The 16,688-nt window shown below is 38.8% G+C and overlaps 1 protein-coding gene across 1 annotated transcript in view; it reads left to right on the forward strand.

Annotated features, from left to right (window-relative positions):
* Positions 1-16,688, forward strand: part of LOC122668135 (nuclear exosome regulator NRDE2) — a 93,495-nt gene that overhangs the window by 27,433 nt on the left and 49,374 nt on the right. The window contains exon 5 of the mRNA XM_043864715.1: positions 11,254-11,614. Within this exon, the coding sequence (XP_043720650.1) occupies positions 11,254-11,614 (361 nt within the window). The remainder of the gene's footprint in view (positions 1-11,253; positions 11,615-16,688) is intronic.

The following is a 16,688-nucleotide window of genomic DNA, read 5'->3' on the forward strand; positions in this document are numbered from 1 at the left end:
TCTTGTTGTTGTAGATGCCATTTTGGGTTTTTTATTTTTTGGCTTATGTATGGTTTCTAGCTCATGTAGCAGACCCCTTAGCTGTGATTCTCCTGACTTGCTGGGCTGTGCCTCTTTCCTCTTACTTTCTTCCTTCATCTTTCATTTTTCTTTTTTATTTTCCTTCTTTCATTTGTCTTTTTCCATTTTTCATTTCACATCTCATTTCCCATCCCTCTTGTACCCATCTCTTCATTCCCTTTTTTGTTTAAACCTCAGTTTTCCCTACTTTGTTTTGTTTGGATCCATGTAGCCGACCCCATTTAGTTAGGATAAGGCTGAGTTTGTTGTTGTTGTTGTTGTATGGTTTTATGCTTTTGTGGTGCGCCTAATTGCAGCTTATCATATCTTTAAGGGGGTTTAAAATTGAGAAAACAAATGTAACTTAGCACTAGAATCGTGGTAGTCTGCAAAACAAATAATTCTGTGATTGTTTGTTGCTCACTTGCTTGTTTTGATGAATGTTGAGTCATCATTGATTGATTGGCTATTGCTTGATGTCTCCTCTTTACTAATTAGACTAAATATTAACAATTTAACATATGTTGATCAGGTTATTAGTAAAGAAATAAGTACTAACCTAACCTGAAAGTTCCTAAACTAAATCCTGTTTTAGGCATGCATTGACCAATAAAGGGTGCCTAGGCGTCAAGACTTTTGGTCAGTGTGTTGGCAGCTGGCGGCTACTACAGCCCTTCTTTTTATTTATAACAATGGGGTACACCTCAAAATAGGAAACCCCTTTGTGAAGGGAAGAATCCTTTCAAGATACAACCTTTATATATAGTAACCATGTAGATAACTAACAAAATAGAAACTAACTACTTAATCCTGTATAGGACTTAAACCTAATATTTGGGCTTATAGAATTGGCCCATTACAGTAGAAGGAAGAAGGACGTACCCATTACAATAGAGAACTCCAAATACTAAGCTCATGCCCCATATAATCCATTGGGCTTCCAAAATTAAGCCTAACTTGACCCAAGAAAGTGAACCGAACCCAAAACAACAAGCCCATATTCTCTTCTTGCTAAAATTCTGTATCAAGGTTGTAACAATAAAGCAATTAATAAACCAGAGATAAAGAAGGAGAAGAAGAAGAAGAAGAGAAGGAGAAGGGAAGAAGGAGACGATGGGAGAGACTGCAAAGAGAAGTCGCAGACTTCCTTGGTTGTCTCTCCCCCTCTCAATTGTATTATTTAAAGAGAAAGATTACATCACATGAAAGAGAAACCTTCCTAAACCAAATTACACAGAAATAGAAACTTAGCTAAAATAGAAAGCTAAGAGAAATAGAAAGTTTAGGAAATAAAAGGTTAGAGAAATAGAAGGTGAGGTGTAAAGTGTACATGACACATAGGTACCCCCATGGTACATATGGGTCATGTACCCCCAACGTGGTGACTTTAACACTCCCCCTCAAGCTGGAGCATATAAATCATCCATGCCCAGCTTGAAACATCCATTGCGGAAAGTAGGGCCAAACAAAGGCTTGGTAAAGACATTGCCAAGCTGACCAGTGGAAGGAATAAAGGGAGTGACAATCAACTTCTTCAGAACAACATCTTTGACAAAGTGACAGTTAACTTCAATATGCTTAGTTCGCACATAGAAGACGGGATTACTTGCAATGTAGATAGCTGCTTGATTATCACCAAGGTATCAAATTTCGCGATATATCAGTATCTCGGGCCTACCAAGATATCCAAAATTTGTCGAAATTTCGCCGAAATATTGCATTTTTTCTGCAATATTTCGGGAGTCCATCTTGGTGGGTTTTTGGCCATATCTAGGCCTGATACTTCATGGACACCATTATTTAAGCTAAATAAACACATTTAAACCTTCATATTGCAAAAAAATGAACTCAAAGTGGTGTTTTGGGCTTGCACCCTTGATTGACAATATACGGTCGCCGACCCTAATGTATAAATAGTTAAATACACATTGATTAGGTAGTCAAAGACATAAAAGAAATTTAAACAAACTAATTAAAACTCATAAGACATAATTCATAAATCATATTCTCATAAACTCCATAATAGTCAATGATTCAATACTCAATAGCTCAATACTTTAATAGGCAATACACAAAGTCACAACTTACAACTTACAAGAGTGCAAGACTCACAAGTCACAAGTGCTAATAATAGTTGTTGTGCCTTCCTGGATCAACCCCACTTATGGCCCGGTGGAGTCGACGTCCATTGCTCTCTGTTTGAAGGACATATGTGGACCACGGTATAGTTTTGGAGAAGAAACGAGTATAGTCATCCACAACTGTCATGTAAATGGAGTCATCAGCATACTATAGGTAACCTATCCTAGGATATGGGTTAGGGTTACCAACCGGTCCAGCCTAGGAAGAAGATGATCCAGTATGATATGATATCGGCGGAAGCGGCGTTGGCACTGGCTGCACGTATGGCTGGTGAGGTCGGTAGCTAGGGTATGCAAAGATGTCATCCACAAAAGATGATCCAGTGTGTCCCTGGGACTGGGACTGGGAGTCATAGTACCCTACCCCACTAAACTGCCCATATCCATATCCATATCCATATCCATATCCATATCCACTGTGAGGTTGTGATGCACTATAATCTAATGACAATGGAGTGGTATGTGCGTCAAAAGATGGGGCATGCCAATGCCCAGTCGATCCTCCCTCCCTATCACCCATACTCAAACCGCCAACAGAGCTAGATAAGTCATCAATGTCCATATAATCAGCTTGTAACTGTGTTTGTCGACCCCTACGCTTCCTACTGTATGGTTGTATGGGGGCTTGTGAGGGTGAGGGTGCGGGTGCTGGGTCACGTGCATCATGGTCCGTATCCTGTGTGGCATTCCAGCAAATTCTTCATCACCACCACCACCACCACCACCATCACCATCACCACCATCATCATCACCTGAGGACCTAGACCAGTCATCATCATCAGCAACATTGCCACCAGTGGGCTGGAATGGTATGGGTGATACTTCCCGTGCATGTATCTGACCCTCGTCAGCCATATAATCATCCATATCAGCACCAATCTCGGAAGCTATCACGGGGTCGGGCTTACCTCCCTCCTGATCCAACACCGCTCACCTCTATCCCTCACCCAATCCACAATAGGGTCCTCATCGTCTGAGCCAACTTGACAGATGTCGGTGAGGGCAATAGTGCCCCTTTGTCCCTCATGTCCCATGCGTATGTGTTGCAGTTTCAGCCTCAAGTTGTAGTGCGCATACACCATGTTAGATAGACGTTCGGACCCCAATCTGTTGCGCCTCTTGGAGTGGATGAGCGCAAAGGTACTCCAGTTCCTCTCACAGCTAGATGCGGAACATGTTTGGGCAAGGACCTTGATTGCTATTCTCCTTAAATTCTCAGTCGATTCCCCATACAACACCCACCATTCAGCTGCATTACAAGTTTACAACAAAAAACACATGTCAAATGTTGTTTCAAGTTTCAACTTTCAATACATATGTAATTTAAAACTTAAAAAAATTAGATATTGAATTGGGTACCAGCATCACCGTGTGCTCTGCCTTGTATTGCAGCATCGGTTCCAAAACTTCCTAATGCATCCCTAAACATCTTCATCTACACCCATGTGGAAAATTAGTAATTACTTATTACTAATTAGTAATTATTACTTACTAATTATATTCCAAATGAATTCTAAGACTCACCTCATTGTTGCAAATAGCTTGTAGTTGACCATCTGGCTCCAACTTCTTCACTACTTGTTTCACAGCATCAATAAGTTGAGTTTCCAACTTAAGCCTATTATTATATTGATACTTGGGGTTCAAGTAGTATGCTGAAATTTGACATATAGAAATCAAATATTATCAAATGTATAGGTAATTAGTAAATAGTAATACTATGAATTGGTTACATAAACAAATTTACTCACCAGCCTTATGCAGTGGATGCATAAGTTGATTCTCCCAGCGAGCATTGATGATATCCAAGAAGTGCTTGCTACTACGAGGAGCCACACTGTAGACACTATCTTTTATCAAGTCCATTGCAGCATATAGGACTGGTATGATAGGACCCTTAAGAGCGGAGTCAGCTATATGTAGAACTTTAACTACTAGCTCCAAAACTTTCACCGCTTTACTTAGTTTTGTCCAGAAATCCTCAGATGACATGGTTGCTTGTGCTTCCCTCCCACATGCAGTATTGGAACCCTTCCATCCAAACCACTCTTCAGAAGTAAACATACTTCTCAGCCCGACCTTCTTTGTCTCAATGCTTTTTAGGGCAATATAGTTGGTGGCAAATCTTGTGATGCCCGGCCTTACCAAGTCACCCCCACATTTTTCCCTCAATAGATTGAGTGCAAAGGAGTGGTTGTATACAAAGTTGGTAACTTGTCTTGCACTTTCAACCACAGTCTTCATCAACTTTAACTTTCCCATATCCTTTAGCATTAGATCAATGCAATGGGCTGCACAAGGAGTCCAGAAGAGCCGGTACTTACTGTTGTTCATCATCTTCTCATCGGCCAGCTTGAAGTTGCTTCCGTTGTCCGTTACAATCTGGACAACGTTCTCAATTCCCACATCTTTTTCAACCACTTCCTTTAACAATCTGTAAATGTATTTTGAATCCTTTATCTCTTTGGATGCATCCATAGATTTGAGGAAAACTGTCCTCCCATCATAATAAACCATAAAATTGATGATGGACTTTCTTGTAGGCCCAGTCCATCCATCTGACATTACAGTCACCCCATTTGTCTCCCACATACTCCTCATCTCCCCAATGTACTCATCAATCTCAGACTTTTGTTGAGGTAAATAAACATTCATTTCCTCATATAGGGTGGGGCCCTTAAACCCTGGGTCAACCTCTGCAATTGTATCAATCATGGTATCATAATGGGGGCCTTATGCAGTGTTTGCTGGGATGGTATGGTATGGTATAGCATCCACTTAGCTATTCACTCTTTAACTAACCCCTTCATCCCCTTCCATGCTCCTTTGATTCTTGGTTGACTGCTTCCTTTCTTCCTATGTAGTTTAGGATCTGATGTTGATGGTGGTACTGGTACTGATAGAGATGTTGGGGCTGCCTTCACACTTTGTGATCTTTTAAAAGGATTGAAAGATCTAGAACCTCTAGATGTGCCAGCTCCTCCACTACCCCCTACTCTCTGTCTCTGCTGATCATCTTGAAAACTAACTCTACTCCTTGAAACAGTCCGTCGAAAGTCCCTAGCCTCCTCTGCTGTTTGTATATCATCAGGTACTGCAATGTCCTCCTCCTCATCATCATCAGAGGAGTCATCATCATCATGGTATTGTCCTCCACCTCCCATTAAACTCCTAACTGCATCCCTAAGTTGTTCTCTTATTCTCTGCTTGTCAGCCTTCCTCTTCTTTTGTCCCCTCAAACTCTCACCAATCTCCTTAGCTACTTGCACAGGTGCCATATGGCAACCTACAACATCTTTAGATCCTCCAGTCAGATGTTGTTTAAGTCTACTAGACCCACCTCCCAAAAACTGCATGTGACAATAGTTACATTGGGATTTTCTCTTATCACCGTCAATTGGAGTGCCATGTAACCATGCAATGTCACCTCTATGTTGGTTGGCTGGCCTCTGTTCTCTCTGCTCCCTTTGCCCCCGTTGTTGACTACTTTCCCATACCTTTTGCTTGCCCTTTGCACGTTGTCTTTCACGATCCGTCATAATAATACTTGTTTATTGCAATGTAAGTAAAACAAATAATTAAAAACTTAATGTAGAAGCACTTCAATTGAGACTTTTAGAATACTAAAACAATTGTATAGCTATTTAATATTTTTCCCCTAATCCTTATATTTTTCTCATAATTAAAAATAATTTTTTATATATTATTTTAATATAAATATTGACCTAATACAACAAAACCGAAAATTATTAAACATAATATATATCTAATGCATTTCAAAACATGTTGAAATTACTTTCATATTTTTTCATGATTTTCAAACCTAAAACTCATATTTTTCCTTATTTATTGTTTTTATTTTTTAAATATTTTTCTTAATTTTTGAAAATAAAAATAATTATTTATGGGCAGAAAAATAAGTTCGGCACCGTGAAGCCGTAGATCGGCCATTGGTGTCTAACATATATTTAATTGATCCCCATCTAAGTTATATTACCCCTAATTTTTTTCTATTGTAGTTGTAGGAAAATCAATTTTTAAAACCAGAGAAAAAAAAAAAAAATACATATGGAAAAAAAAATTTCGACACCGTGAGGTTGTAGATTGGCCTCCGGTGTCTAACATATAAATGTTTCATCATCATCCAACATGTATTGAACATACTATTTTCAAAAAACTTAATTTTAGAGAAAAAAGAATTACCTTAAATAATGAAAAATGCTTGGAGGATGTGCTTGGATGAGGCTCCGACGTGTTTCCGGCGATAATCCGTCAAAAACGATGAAGAACAAAGCTTGGAGAGTGGAAGAAAACCAAAGAGAAGAAGAAATGAGAGCCTCTGCAATATTGACCGAGACTTGCGAGATTGTGTTTTTAAGTCCCAGGGTCACGTGACCTTTTAGTGGCTTTTGTAACATTTCGGTGATATTTCGGTCATAGGCCGAAATATCACGAAATTTCGTCGAATTTTGTTACTTTTCCATTTCACCTATACATTTCGTCTCGGCCCTAATGAAATTTCCGAAATTTACCGAAATATCGGCGAAATTTTGCAAAATTTTGTACCATGATTATCACAGAACATCTGCATGGGTTGAGTGATCGGAAACCCCAACTCATGAAGAAAAGATTTCAGCCACATTAGTTCAACTGTAGTTTGTGCCATGGCCCGATACTCTGCTTCTGTACTGGATCTAGCAGTTGGAGTTTGTTTCTTGCTACGCCAAGTTATTAGATTATCTCCCACAAAGGTACAATATCCTATAGTGGAACATCTGTTTCCATCTGCACCTACCCAGTCAGCATCAGAAAAGCCTACAATGTCAACATTCTGATGGGGACGATAGATGAGCCACTTGCCTAGAGCTCCCTTCAAATACCGTAAGATACGCCACACTGCCTCCCAATGAATTTTCTTAGGAGAGTGTATAAATTGGCTAACCACGCCAACATCAAAAGAAATATCCGGCCTAGTGACAATGTGATAGATAAGCTTTCCCACTAATCGCCTATACCGATGTTGGTCCTCAAAGTCTTCACTATCAGTAGAGCCAAATTTTTTATGCAGATCCATAAGAGTATCAACTGGTTTGGCTGCTAGTAGACCAGTATCAGACAAGAGATTAGGAACATACTTCCTCTGAGACAGGCTCAATACCAAGAAAATACCGGAGAAAACCCAAATCCTTCATTTGAAAATGCTGATGAAGATAGGCTTTCACCTCACTAATACCTGTAGCATCATTACCGGATATAATGATATCATCCACATAAACAACAAGAACCACAACTTTGGAGTCCTGTCGACGAACAAATACAGAGTGGTCTGAATAGCACTGTGAGAAACCACAAGTAACAATAGAGCTGAACTTATCGAACCAAGCACGTGGGGACTGTTTCAGCCCATTTAACGCCTTATGAAGTTTGCAAACCTTACCCGAAAGCACCCCCTGAGCAACATACCCCGGAGGTTGTTCCATATAAACCTCTTCTTGAAGATCACCATATAAAAAAGCATTCTTAACGTCCAGCTGGTAGAGCGGCCAGTCAAGATTGACTGCTAAAGAAATGAGAACACGAACAGAATTCAACCTGGCAATAGGGGAAAAAGTCTCAAAATAGTCCACACAATATGTCTGAGTATAGCCCTTAGCGACCAACCGTGCCTTTAGGCGCTCAACCGAACCATCTGGGTTATATGTAGTGGTGTAAACCCAACGACAACGCACAACATCCTTACCAGGAGGTAAATCCACAAGAGTCCATGTTGCATGTGATAACAAAGCATCCATCTCTGTATCCATAGCTATCTTCCACCCAGAATGAGATAAGGCCTCATAATGGGACTTAGTAACAACATCAGCAGATAAGGAAGAGGTAAAGGAACGGTAGTGGGAAGGGAGATGAGAAACGGAAACAAAACGAGTAATAGGATAAGCAGGGATAGATTTCTGAGTACAAGAACGTGTACCTTTCTGTTGGGCGATTGGTAAGTCAGGAGGATCTGCAGAACGAGAGCCAGATCAGTAGTGGGCTGAAGAGGAACAACAATGGAGGATGGCACAGTAGTTGGAAGCTGCTGGTGCTGCCTGCGCTGGTACACTTGCAGTGAAGGGGCAGATGTAATAGGAGTAGGAACCGAAAGAGGTGGGGTAGGGGTAGGATCTGCTGGAAAAGTTAGAGGCAATGTAGAGGAAGAATAATACGCAGTGCTTTCAAAAAAGGTAACATCAGTACTTACAAACTGCCGATTAGAAATAGGGTCATAACATCTATACTCCTTTTGAGTCCGAGAATAACCAAGAAAAATACATTTAGTGGCATGCAGAGATAGTTTGTCAACACCAGGCTGTAAATTATGAACAAAGCAAACACAACCAAAAATACGAGGCGGAAGACTAAATAAGGGTGTGTTTGGATGTAAAACAGAAAAGGGACCTGATTGTCCAAAACCGACGAGGGCATACGATTAATAAGAAAACATGCAGTAAGGACTGGATCACACCAAAAAAATTTTGGAACGTGCATGTGAAGCATAATAGACCTGGCAACTTCTAACAAATGTCTATTTTTCCTTTCGGCAACTCCATTTTGTTGGGGACTATACGAACAACTCGTTTGATGAATCATGCCTTTGGATAAACAAAAGTCAGAGATGTCGCGTTGAGTAAACTCAAGGGCATTATCAGAACGAAAAACTTTAATAGAAGCATCAAACTAGGTTTTTATTTCATTATAAAAATTGTGAAACACTGAAAGAAATTGTGACCGATCCTTTAACAAATAGACCCAAGTTAATCGAGAATGGTCATCAACAAAACTATCAAAATAAGAAAATCCTAACCTATTTCTGACACGACAAGGACCCCAAATGTCAGAATGGACCAAAGAAAATAAAGACGAGCTACAGGCAACACTACGAGCAAGAAATGAAGAGCGATGATGTTTCCCGAATTCACATGCTTCACACTCAATATGGGATAGAGAACGACAACTTGGAACCATCAACTGAAGCTTGGATAAGGAGGGATGTCCAAGACGAAAATGCCACTGAAGAGGAGATACACTAGCAGAGGCAGCAGCAGTAGTAGAAGGACCAGTGCCATCCAAATAGTATAGTCCGGACTGGTCAAGCCCTCCACCAATCGTCCTCCTAGTTTGAAGGTTCTGAAAAACACAATAAGAAGGAAAGAAAGTAATGGAACAGTTAAGGGACTTGGTAAGTTGACCAACAGATAAGGACTTAGAGGCATTTTAGGAACAAAAAGAACAGGGGAAAGGTTCATTGAGGATGTGGGAGAGACCACCCCATGACCTGTAACTTTAGTAGAAGATCCATCAGCAAGAACAATAGGAGAGGAAGCACCAGAGTCAATAATCCACAGGGTGGAAGTTGAAGAAATAAAAGCGGAGTTACCTGTGTGGGCTAAGGTAGCTGTGGAAGTAAAAAAAAAATAGCTTGAACTTCAATATTTTAGTAGAAAATTCCCAGATTTAGAAACTGCAGACATAATCTTCAGTATTCTGACTTTAGTAGCTTGAAATCTTCATAAGCAGCAATGGTAGACAATAGGAATCCCTAGTTCATATGTGTACTATGAAAAACTAGGACATTAGCAGCAGGTAGGCAGCACAGGGAGTGCTGCAGACAATATCGATTATTGTCTCTGAAGAGACTCTCAAAACCACAGAAAAGGAGGATCGATCTCTGGTTTATTTACTGCTCTGATACAATGTAACAATAAAGCAATTAATAAACCAGAGATAAAGGAGGAGAAGAAGAAGAAGAAGAACAGAAGGAGAAGAGAAGAAGGAGACGATGGGAGAGACTGCAAAGAAAAGTCACAAACTTCCTTGGTTGTCTCTCCCCCTCTCAATTGTATTATTTAAAGAGAAAGATTATATCACATGGAAGGGAAACCTTCTTAAACCAAATTACACAAAAATAGAAACTTAGCTAAAATAGAAACCTAAAAGAAATAGAAGGTGAGGTGTAAAGTGTACATGACACATATGTACCCCCATGGTACATATGGGTCATGTACCCCCAACGTGGTGACTTTAACAAGGGTTATAAGAAATTTGAATCTAAATGTGACTATTTGAGGGTACAATATTGATGATATCATGATGGAGATGTAACTTGGTATATCTTCTTGTAAAAATGGGAATGCTCATCTGCCGTTTTTGTTAGATCACTAATGGATAAAAAAAAGAGTGTACATTTAGATGTAACTGGCTCCATTTAGTTGGGATAAGGCTGAGTGTGAGTGTGAGTTACTGAGTTTTCAGTGTTGAGAACATGACCTGATGGCAGATGCTACTCAATACTTTTCAGTGGGATTCTTTGAAATGCTTATATTTCCATGATTGAATGATTCATGTACACACACATACACAAATATAAAAAGATTCAAATTATATATTTCTGAGTAAACAAAGATTTTATCAGAAGCGACGGTTATGCAATACATAAAAAGAGGCAAACAGCCTCAAAGGAGAACAACACTAAAACAAAGCATCTTCAATATGATAAAACCAACAATAGATAAATATGGAAAACTATATTCATTATGCTTCACAATTCACATCCTGCCAGAATGTAGCATATTGGTGGGCCCATATGATGGAGGGCCAAGTGGTCATCACGTTGGTGCAATCTCAGCCTAGAATGAGTAGTGGAAATGGCAAAATTACTAAGAATCCATTTTTTGCTTTTATATTTGTTTCCCATTCTGTCATTTTTTGTAATTTTATTGAAACTTTGACTGAAGCTTTCAGCCACTTTGCTTACTACTCCAGGCTAAATTTTTTTCACTGAAATGAGTGTTGGTCGCCTGTCACATTCCTACCCATGTGATAGGTAGTGAAATGTATTGCTTCTCTAGGCAGAGTGAAGGCTAAAAGGACCCAAGCAATAATATTATGAAATTTTTGCTTTTGCTCATTAACCCATTGCAGAAGTATATGGTTAATAAGGTTCAGTGATCTTGGCCTCAGTACATCATGCATGGTAGTCCTTTATTTATTTAGTTATTTTTTGGTGGGACAGGACATCCACAAACAGTTCAAGCTGGATTGAAAACAACATTAGCTTAGAGGCATTGCCGGATTCAGTTTTAGAAGATTTGAGAAAAATTCATGAAGTTGTAAATAGAAGTGATTACAGTTCAAGCAATTTCAATTTGGAGTTTCTCCTAGGCAGCTCTACTGATGTATCTAGAAGGACTAGTATGATGAAGTTTCTTCGGAATGCAATCTTACTTTGTTTAACTGCTTTTCCACGTAATCATATCATGGAAGAAGCTGCTCTTGCTGCTGAAGAACTGTTTATGACTAGAATGAACTCTTGTACCTGCCCCGTGACTCCGTCCCGGGCTTTAGCGAGGACCCTATTGAAAAATGATCGGCAGGTATGATGTGTTTAAATATAACCTGTGATGACTGCATAAAATTCCTTCCATTGTGTTTATCACTATTATTGTGCGAAATATTTTAATAAAATTCACTCTCAACAACCTTTTAGATTTATTTAATTTTTGGGATAGGTAACAATTTTATTAATAAATACAGACCATTGATACCCCCGAAAGCACGGGTAAGGCTGCATACATTATGACCCTCCCCAGACCCCGTAGTGGCGGGAGCCTCGTGCACTGGGTACGCCCTGATGCAGATTCATCATCGAAATGAGCTTATTTTATTTCTTTAGAAATAAGCCTAGGGTTGGGATATATATATATATAATATTGTGCCTTTGATCCCATGGGTTCTCTTTAATAGGCCACTTTAATGGGCCTAAAATAGGGGTACATTGGTTGCATACGGGATTAGCCCAATACTTAGTTTATTTTCTTCCTTAGTCTTTTATTTGTAAACTTAAATTGAACCGGTTCAAACCATGGTTCAATTTAAGTTATTTCATTTTAGCTGTCTTTTTTTTAAAGTTTCCACACCCTCCACGATTTTGCTGAGGAAGTGAGTTGTATTAGGAATAGGAATCAGGCCTTTGGCCTACTATAAATAATAAAATCGTGGGAGGCTCCCACAAAATTCAGATTTCAGAAAATTAAACTCAGCTTTATGCTTGCTGCCTTTGGTCCATCTTGAGTGTGCCTTGTGAGTAATATCTAGGTGAAGGGATTGGTGGATCTCCAATCGACTCCTTGCATCTTGTAGATCGCTAGGGCTGCTACTTATCTCCTTGCATCTTGTAGATCGGGAGACCCCATTGTTCATCTTCAAAGCTGCTGCCATTGAAGCTCAGTGTTCGAGTAAGTACTTAACAGTTTCAGCAATCACTCCATCAATTCCCATTAAACCCTAGATCCATTAAACCCTAAATTTCCTGTTCAGCCTTATTTCTCCACCAGAATCCATCCAATTTTTAATCACAGCATTCCTGCATCCATCCCTACACTCGATCCAGGTTGCTGCCCCATTCCATTACTTAAACCCTAACTTCCCTCGGTTAAGCCTAAACCTTAAAAATCCAGATCAACCACTTCCAACCGTCAGAATACCTCCATATTTTGGCCGATTAATCCTCACTACCCCTATAGAACTTGATCCAAAGCCCTTGCCCTAATTCCATCTCTAAACCCTAGTTTCTCTCACTCTTAACCTCTCCCGAAACCCAAAACCTAAAACCCTAATTTCCAGAATTTCAAAACTTCATTCAAACGTAACTAAACTTAGTTCATTAGACTCCTAAAAATCTGCCTAGCAGCTGGCTTTACCATACAAGACTTACCCTTATTACCCTAACCCTAACCCTAACCCTAATTTTAACCTAAAATCCCAATTCTGCCTCCATCGATACAGCAGCTTGGAAGGTCTTGGTTTATTGGCTCCTTGTAGATTCCCTATCTATCTAAGACTACATTAAGTGGTATCAGAGCCATGGATGTATATGGCAATCCAGTTCTGCCCCCCCTCCACTCAATCCTATTGCTGCCATCATGGAGATGCTGCTAAAGTTATATGACAAAGTGACACGACTAGAAGAGCAAAGGACTACCCCTCATAGGGACAGCAACATTCCCCTAGAAGAGGACAAATATCAAGTCAATTCGGTGGTACAAAGAGCCCCAGGCAGAGGTCAATACAGAGAAGGCAAAGAAAGGTACAGAGATCACAGTTAAGACAGGAATAGAGGATACAAGACTACATGAAACCCCATAGACCTCCAGAGGAGTATGAGTTGAGAGACTTTGATGGCAGTTCAGGTCCCCAGGTATTTTATGATTGGTTAATTGCTTTAGATGATTATTTTGATTGGTATGATACTATGATCTATCAGAGCCTAGGAAGATGAGATTAGCCCGTACTAATCTAGTGTGGCCAGCCCTTGAGTGGTGAAGAACTATTGAGAGGAATCTTCAGTATGAAGGCAAAGCTCCTATTAATTGGGCAGAGATGAAGGAAGACCCGAGTAGAAGATATTTACCACGGGCAACCAGAGCTCTACAACAAGGTAACTTAAATTTCCTTCGACAAAAGGCCTTCAAATCTGAAGACAACTTGAAGCCTCCATCAATGGGATTCAGTTTGCAAGTTGAAGAGTGTGGGAAATCTGACATCACCAGTGTTAAATCAGTAGCTGAATAAAAATTTCCAACCAAAGGAAATTGAGAGAGCACAAGTTAAAGATAAAGCTAAAGTGACAAGTGAATTGTGATGAAAAGAAAGAGATCACCCCTACAGCTTCAAAGATGGAAAGTCAACATGTAGAAGATCCTACTGAAGTGGCCTATGTCAAAGAAACCAATGTAGAAAAGGCTAATACAGTAGAAGATGAAGAGGTGGTTGATAACATTCCACAGGAAAACAATGGCATTCAAAATATTGTTCTTGAAGAGGTGGAGCTTGTGTCTAAGAAGGTTATTAACACTGAAGACTCTATGGATAGGGCATTCATGGTTGATTCAATGGTCGAACACATAGAGTTTGTTATGCCACCATGGTTCTTCGAAGAGAAAACTCCACGCCTTGAAGACTTTATCCCTAATGTTCCTGCATCACTAGAATTTTGTTTGGAAATGGTTAAAGTTGCTACTCATATGTTGTGTTGGAACCATTTCCTCTAAAAGGCCAACCTTGTAGAAAGGGAGGAAACAATATGTATATCATACAGGAGCTCTAACACGGCGGACTATCCAAAGGGGGACACGGGTGGATAAATAATTTTTAACATGTTGTTTCCCCCTCATCACTGTAAAATTCGAGAACGAATTTTTTTAAGATGGGGAGAGTTGATGCAGATTCATCATCGAAATGGGCTTATTTTATTTCTTTAAAAATAAGCCTATGGTTGGGATATATATATATATATACTAACAAACATGCATGTATGACCATATGCTCCGGGAGAAAGAAATATGGAGGGAAATTTGTGGAGAAATGGAGTTAAGAAGCTTTTTCAAACATAGAAAGGTTTCCAACAAAATACCATAGGAATTATGCTAAAAAAAAAACAAGAACATAATGAAAAGAAAAAAACACTTAATAACATCACAACAAAAGCATACCAACATAAATTGAGAATAAAATATAAATAGAATCATTAAAAACGTTAAACAAAATAAGAGAATGTAGTATTGAATCTTGAAAGAACCATGAGATAAAGTGTGAAAAATAATTTAAGCAGTTTTTAAATATCACAACATTCCTTTATTTACCATAGGATATTTTAAATTTTAAGTTCATGTCTCTTTTAATGTTGCAAGTAAAATATCACAAAAGTGACAGTTTCAAAACAAAGAGAGACAGAGAGAGCAAAACAAAAATCCATATGCATTTTCAATTTTATAGGAAACAGAATATCATTTCAATGATCACAAGGGAAAGAATTACTTCAAAGTTATAACATGGACATGGATGAGTAGTTGTAAAAGAATCAAATAAGGCCTGCTAAACTACAGACAAATATCCCCCTGAAACCAAAGCAAGACATGAACTTCGGAGAGAAACTAAAATTACAAAATAAGTAACGACCTGTGACAAGATGATGGGTATGCATTGGGATGCATAGAACTTCTCCTGTTTCATCATATCCAAACACTTGGCGGTGAACTGCTGCATCTCACACTGATACAACATGTAAAGTGTATAAGTATGCAATAACTTATAAATGAACAACATTCAAAAGGGGAATATTGGGAAGGGATCAAATTGATGAAGAGTCAACTAATACAATAGTTGGGAACAACAAAATTCAAGAGATGTATAAATATACCACATGATCTTGGTTGCTTGCTATTGGATAGCAGGGAATGGGACTGTTAACACATGATCAGAAGATGTTTGTTGTCATCTTGGTAACCACAATAAATATCACTTGTTAACATGGCCAAGAAAGCAATCTATACACAATGATTCTTTAACATGCTTTTTTATTAGAAACATAAAAGAAAATTTTATTGAAGATGATAAACGAATTAGGTAGGAATACAAAGCATGATATTAGAGAGGGGCTCCTAATTTAACCAGTCTCAGCAGCCTAACCAAGAACAGACTAAAGCCAAAATAGAGTCAACAAAAGTTGCAGTAATATCATAGTCACTACAAACAAAAGAGACCACCACCACCATTGGACAACCATTGACAAAGAATCAACAATCCAAAAACAACTGCAACAACCATGGAAGAGTAAAACAAAGAGAAGAATAATTTGAAGGAGAGAGAATTTAAATGATGTTCAAAACTACAAGTAAAAAGCCTAAAACACGAAGACCAACTTCTGCAACTGCCTTTCACGAACTTGACCTATCCTTTCTCCCTTCAAAATCCTACTGAAGAGCAACCAAACACATATCATTCATTAGATGTAAACGAATTAGGTAGGAATACAAAGCATGATATTAGAGAGGGGCTCCTAATTTAACCAGTCTCAGCAGCCTAACCAAGAACAGACTAAAGCCAAAATAGAGAGTCAACAAAAGTTGCAGTAATATCATAGTCACTACAAACAAAAGAGACCACCACCACCATTGGACAACCATTGACAAAGAATCAACAATCCAAAAACAACTGCAACAACCATGGAAGAGTAAAACAAAGAGAAGAATAATTTGAAGGAGAGAGAATTTAAATGATGTTCAAAACTACAAGTAAAAAGCCTAAAACACGAAGACCAACTTCTGCAACTGCCTTTCACAAACTTGACCAATCCTTTCTCCCTTCAAAATCCTACTGAAGAGCAACCAAACACATATCATTCATTAGATGTAACTAATTATATGATCAAAAAAATATTTTAAGTCAAGCACATTTCTATTCCATTTGATTTATATTTATGAAAGACAAGTTCCAAAAATCATATCAAACAGTCACAGAAAATAAAATCACACACAGAAATTAAAATAGAAATCATACCAAAGACTAAGAGTGCATGAACTTACACAAGCAATTGTGCCACACGATGCAATCACATGGTGGAATGCTTATGCTTTGAAGGTGGAAGCTTACCAAATGAATGGATGATAC

The sequence above is a fragment of the Telopea speciosissima genome, chromosome 7 (assembly GCF_018873765.1).
Source record: "Telopea speciosissima isolate NSW1024214 ecotype Mountain lineage chromosome 7, Tspe_v1, whole genome shotgun sequence".
Classification (NCBI taxonomy): Eukaryota; Viridiplantae; Streptophyta; class Magnoliopsida; order Proteales; family Proteaceae; genus Telopea; species Telopea speciosissima.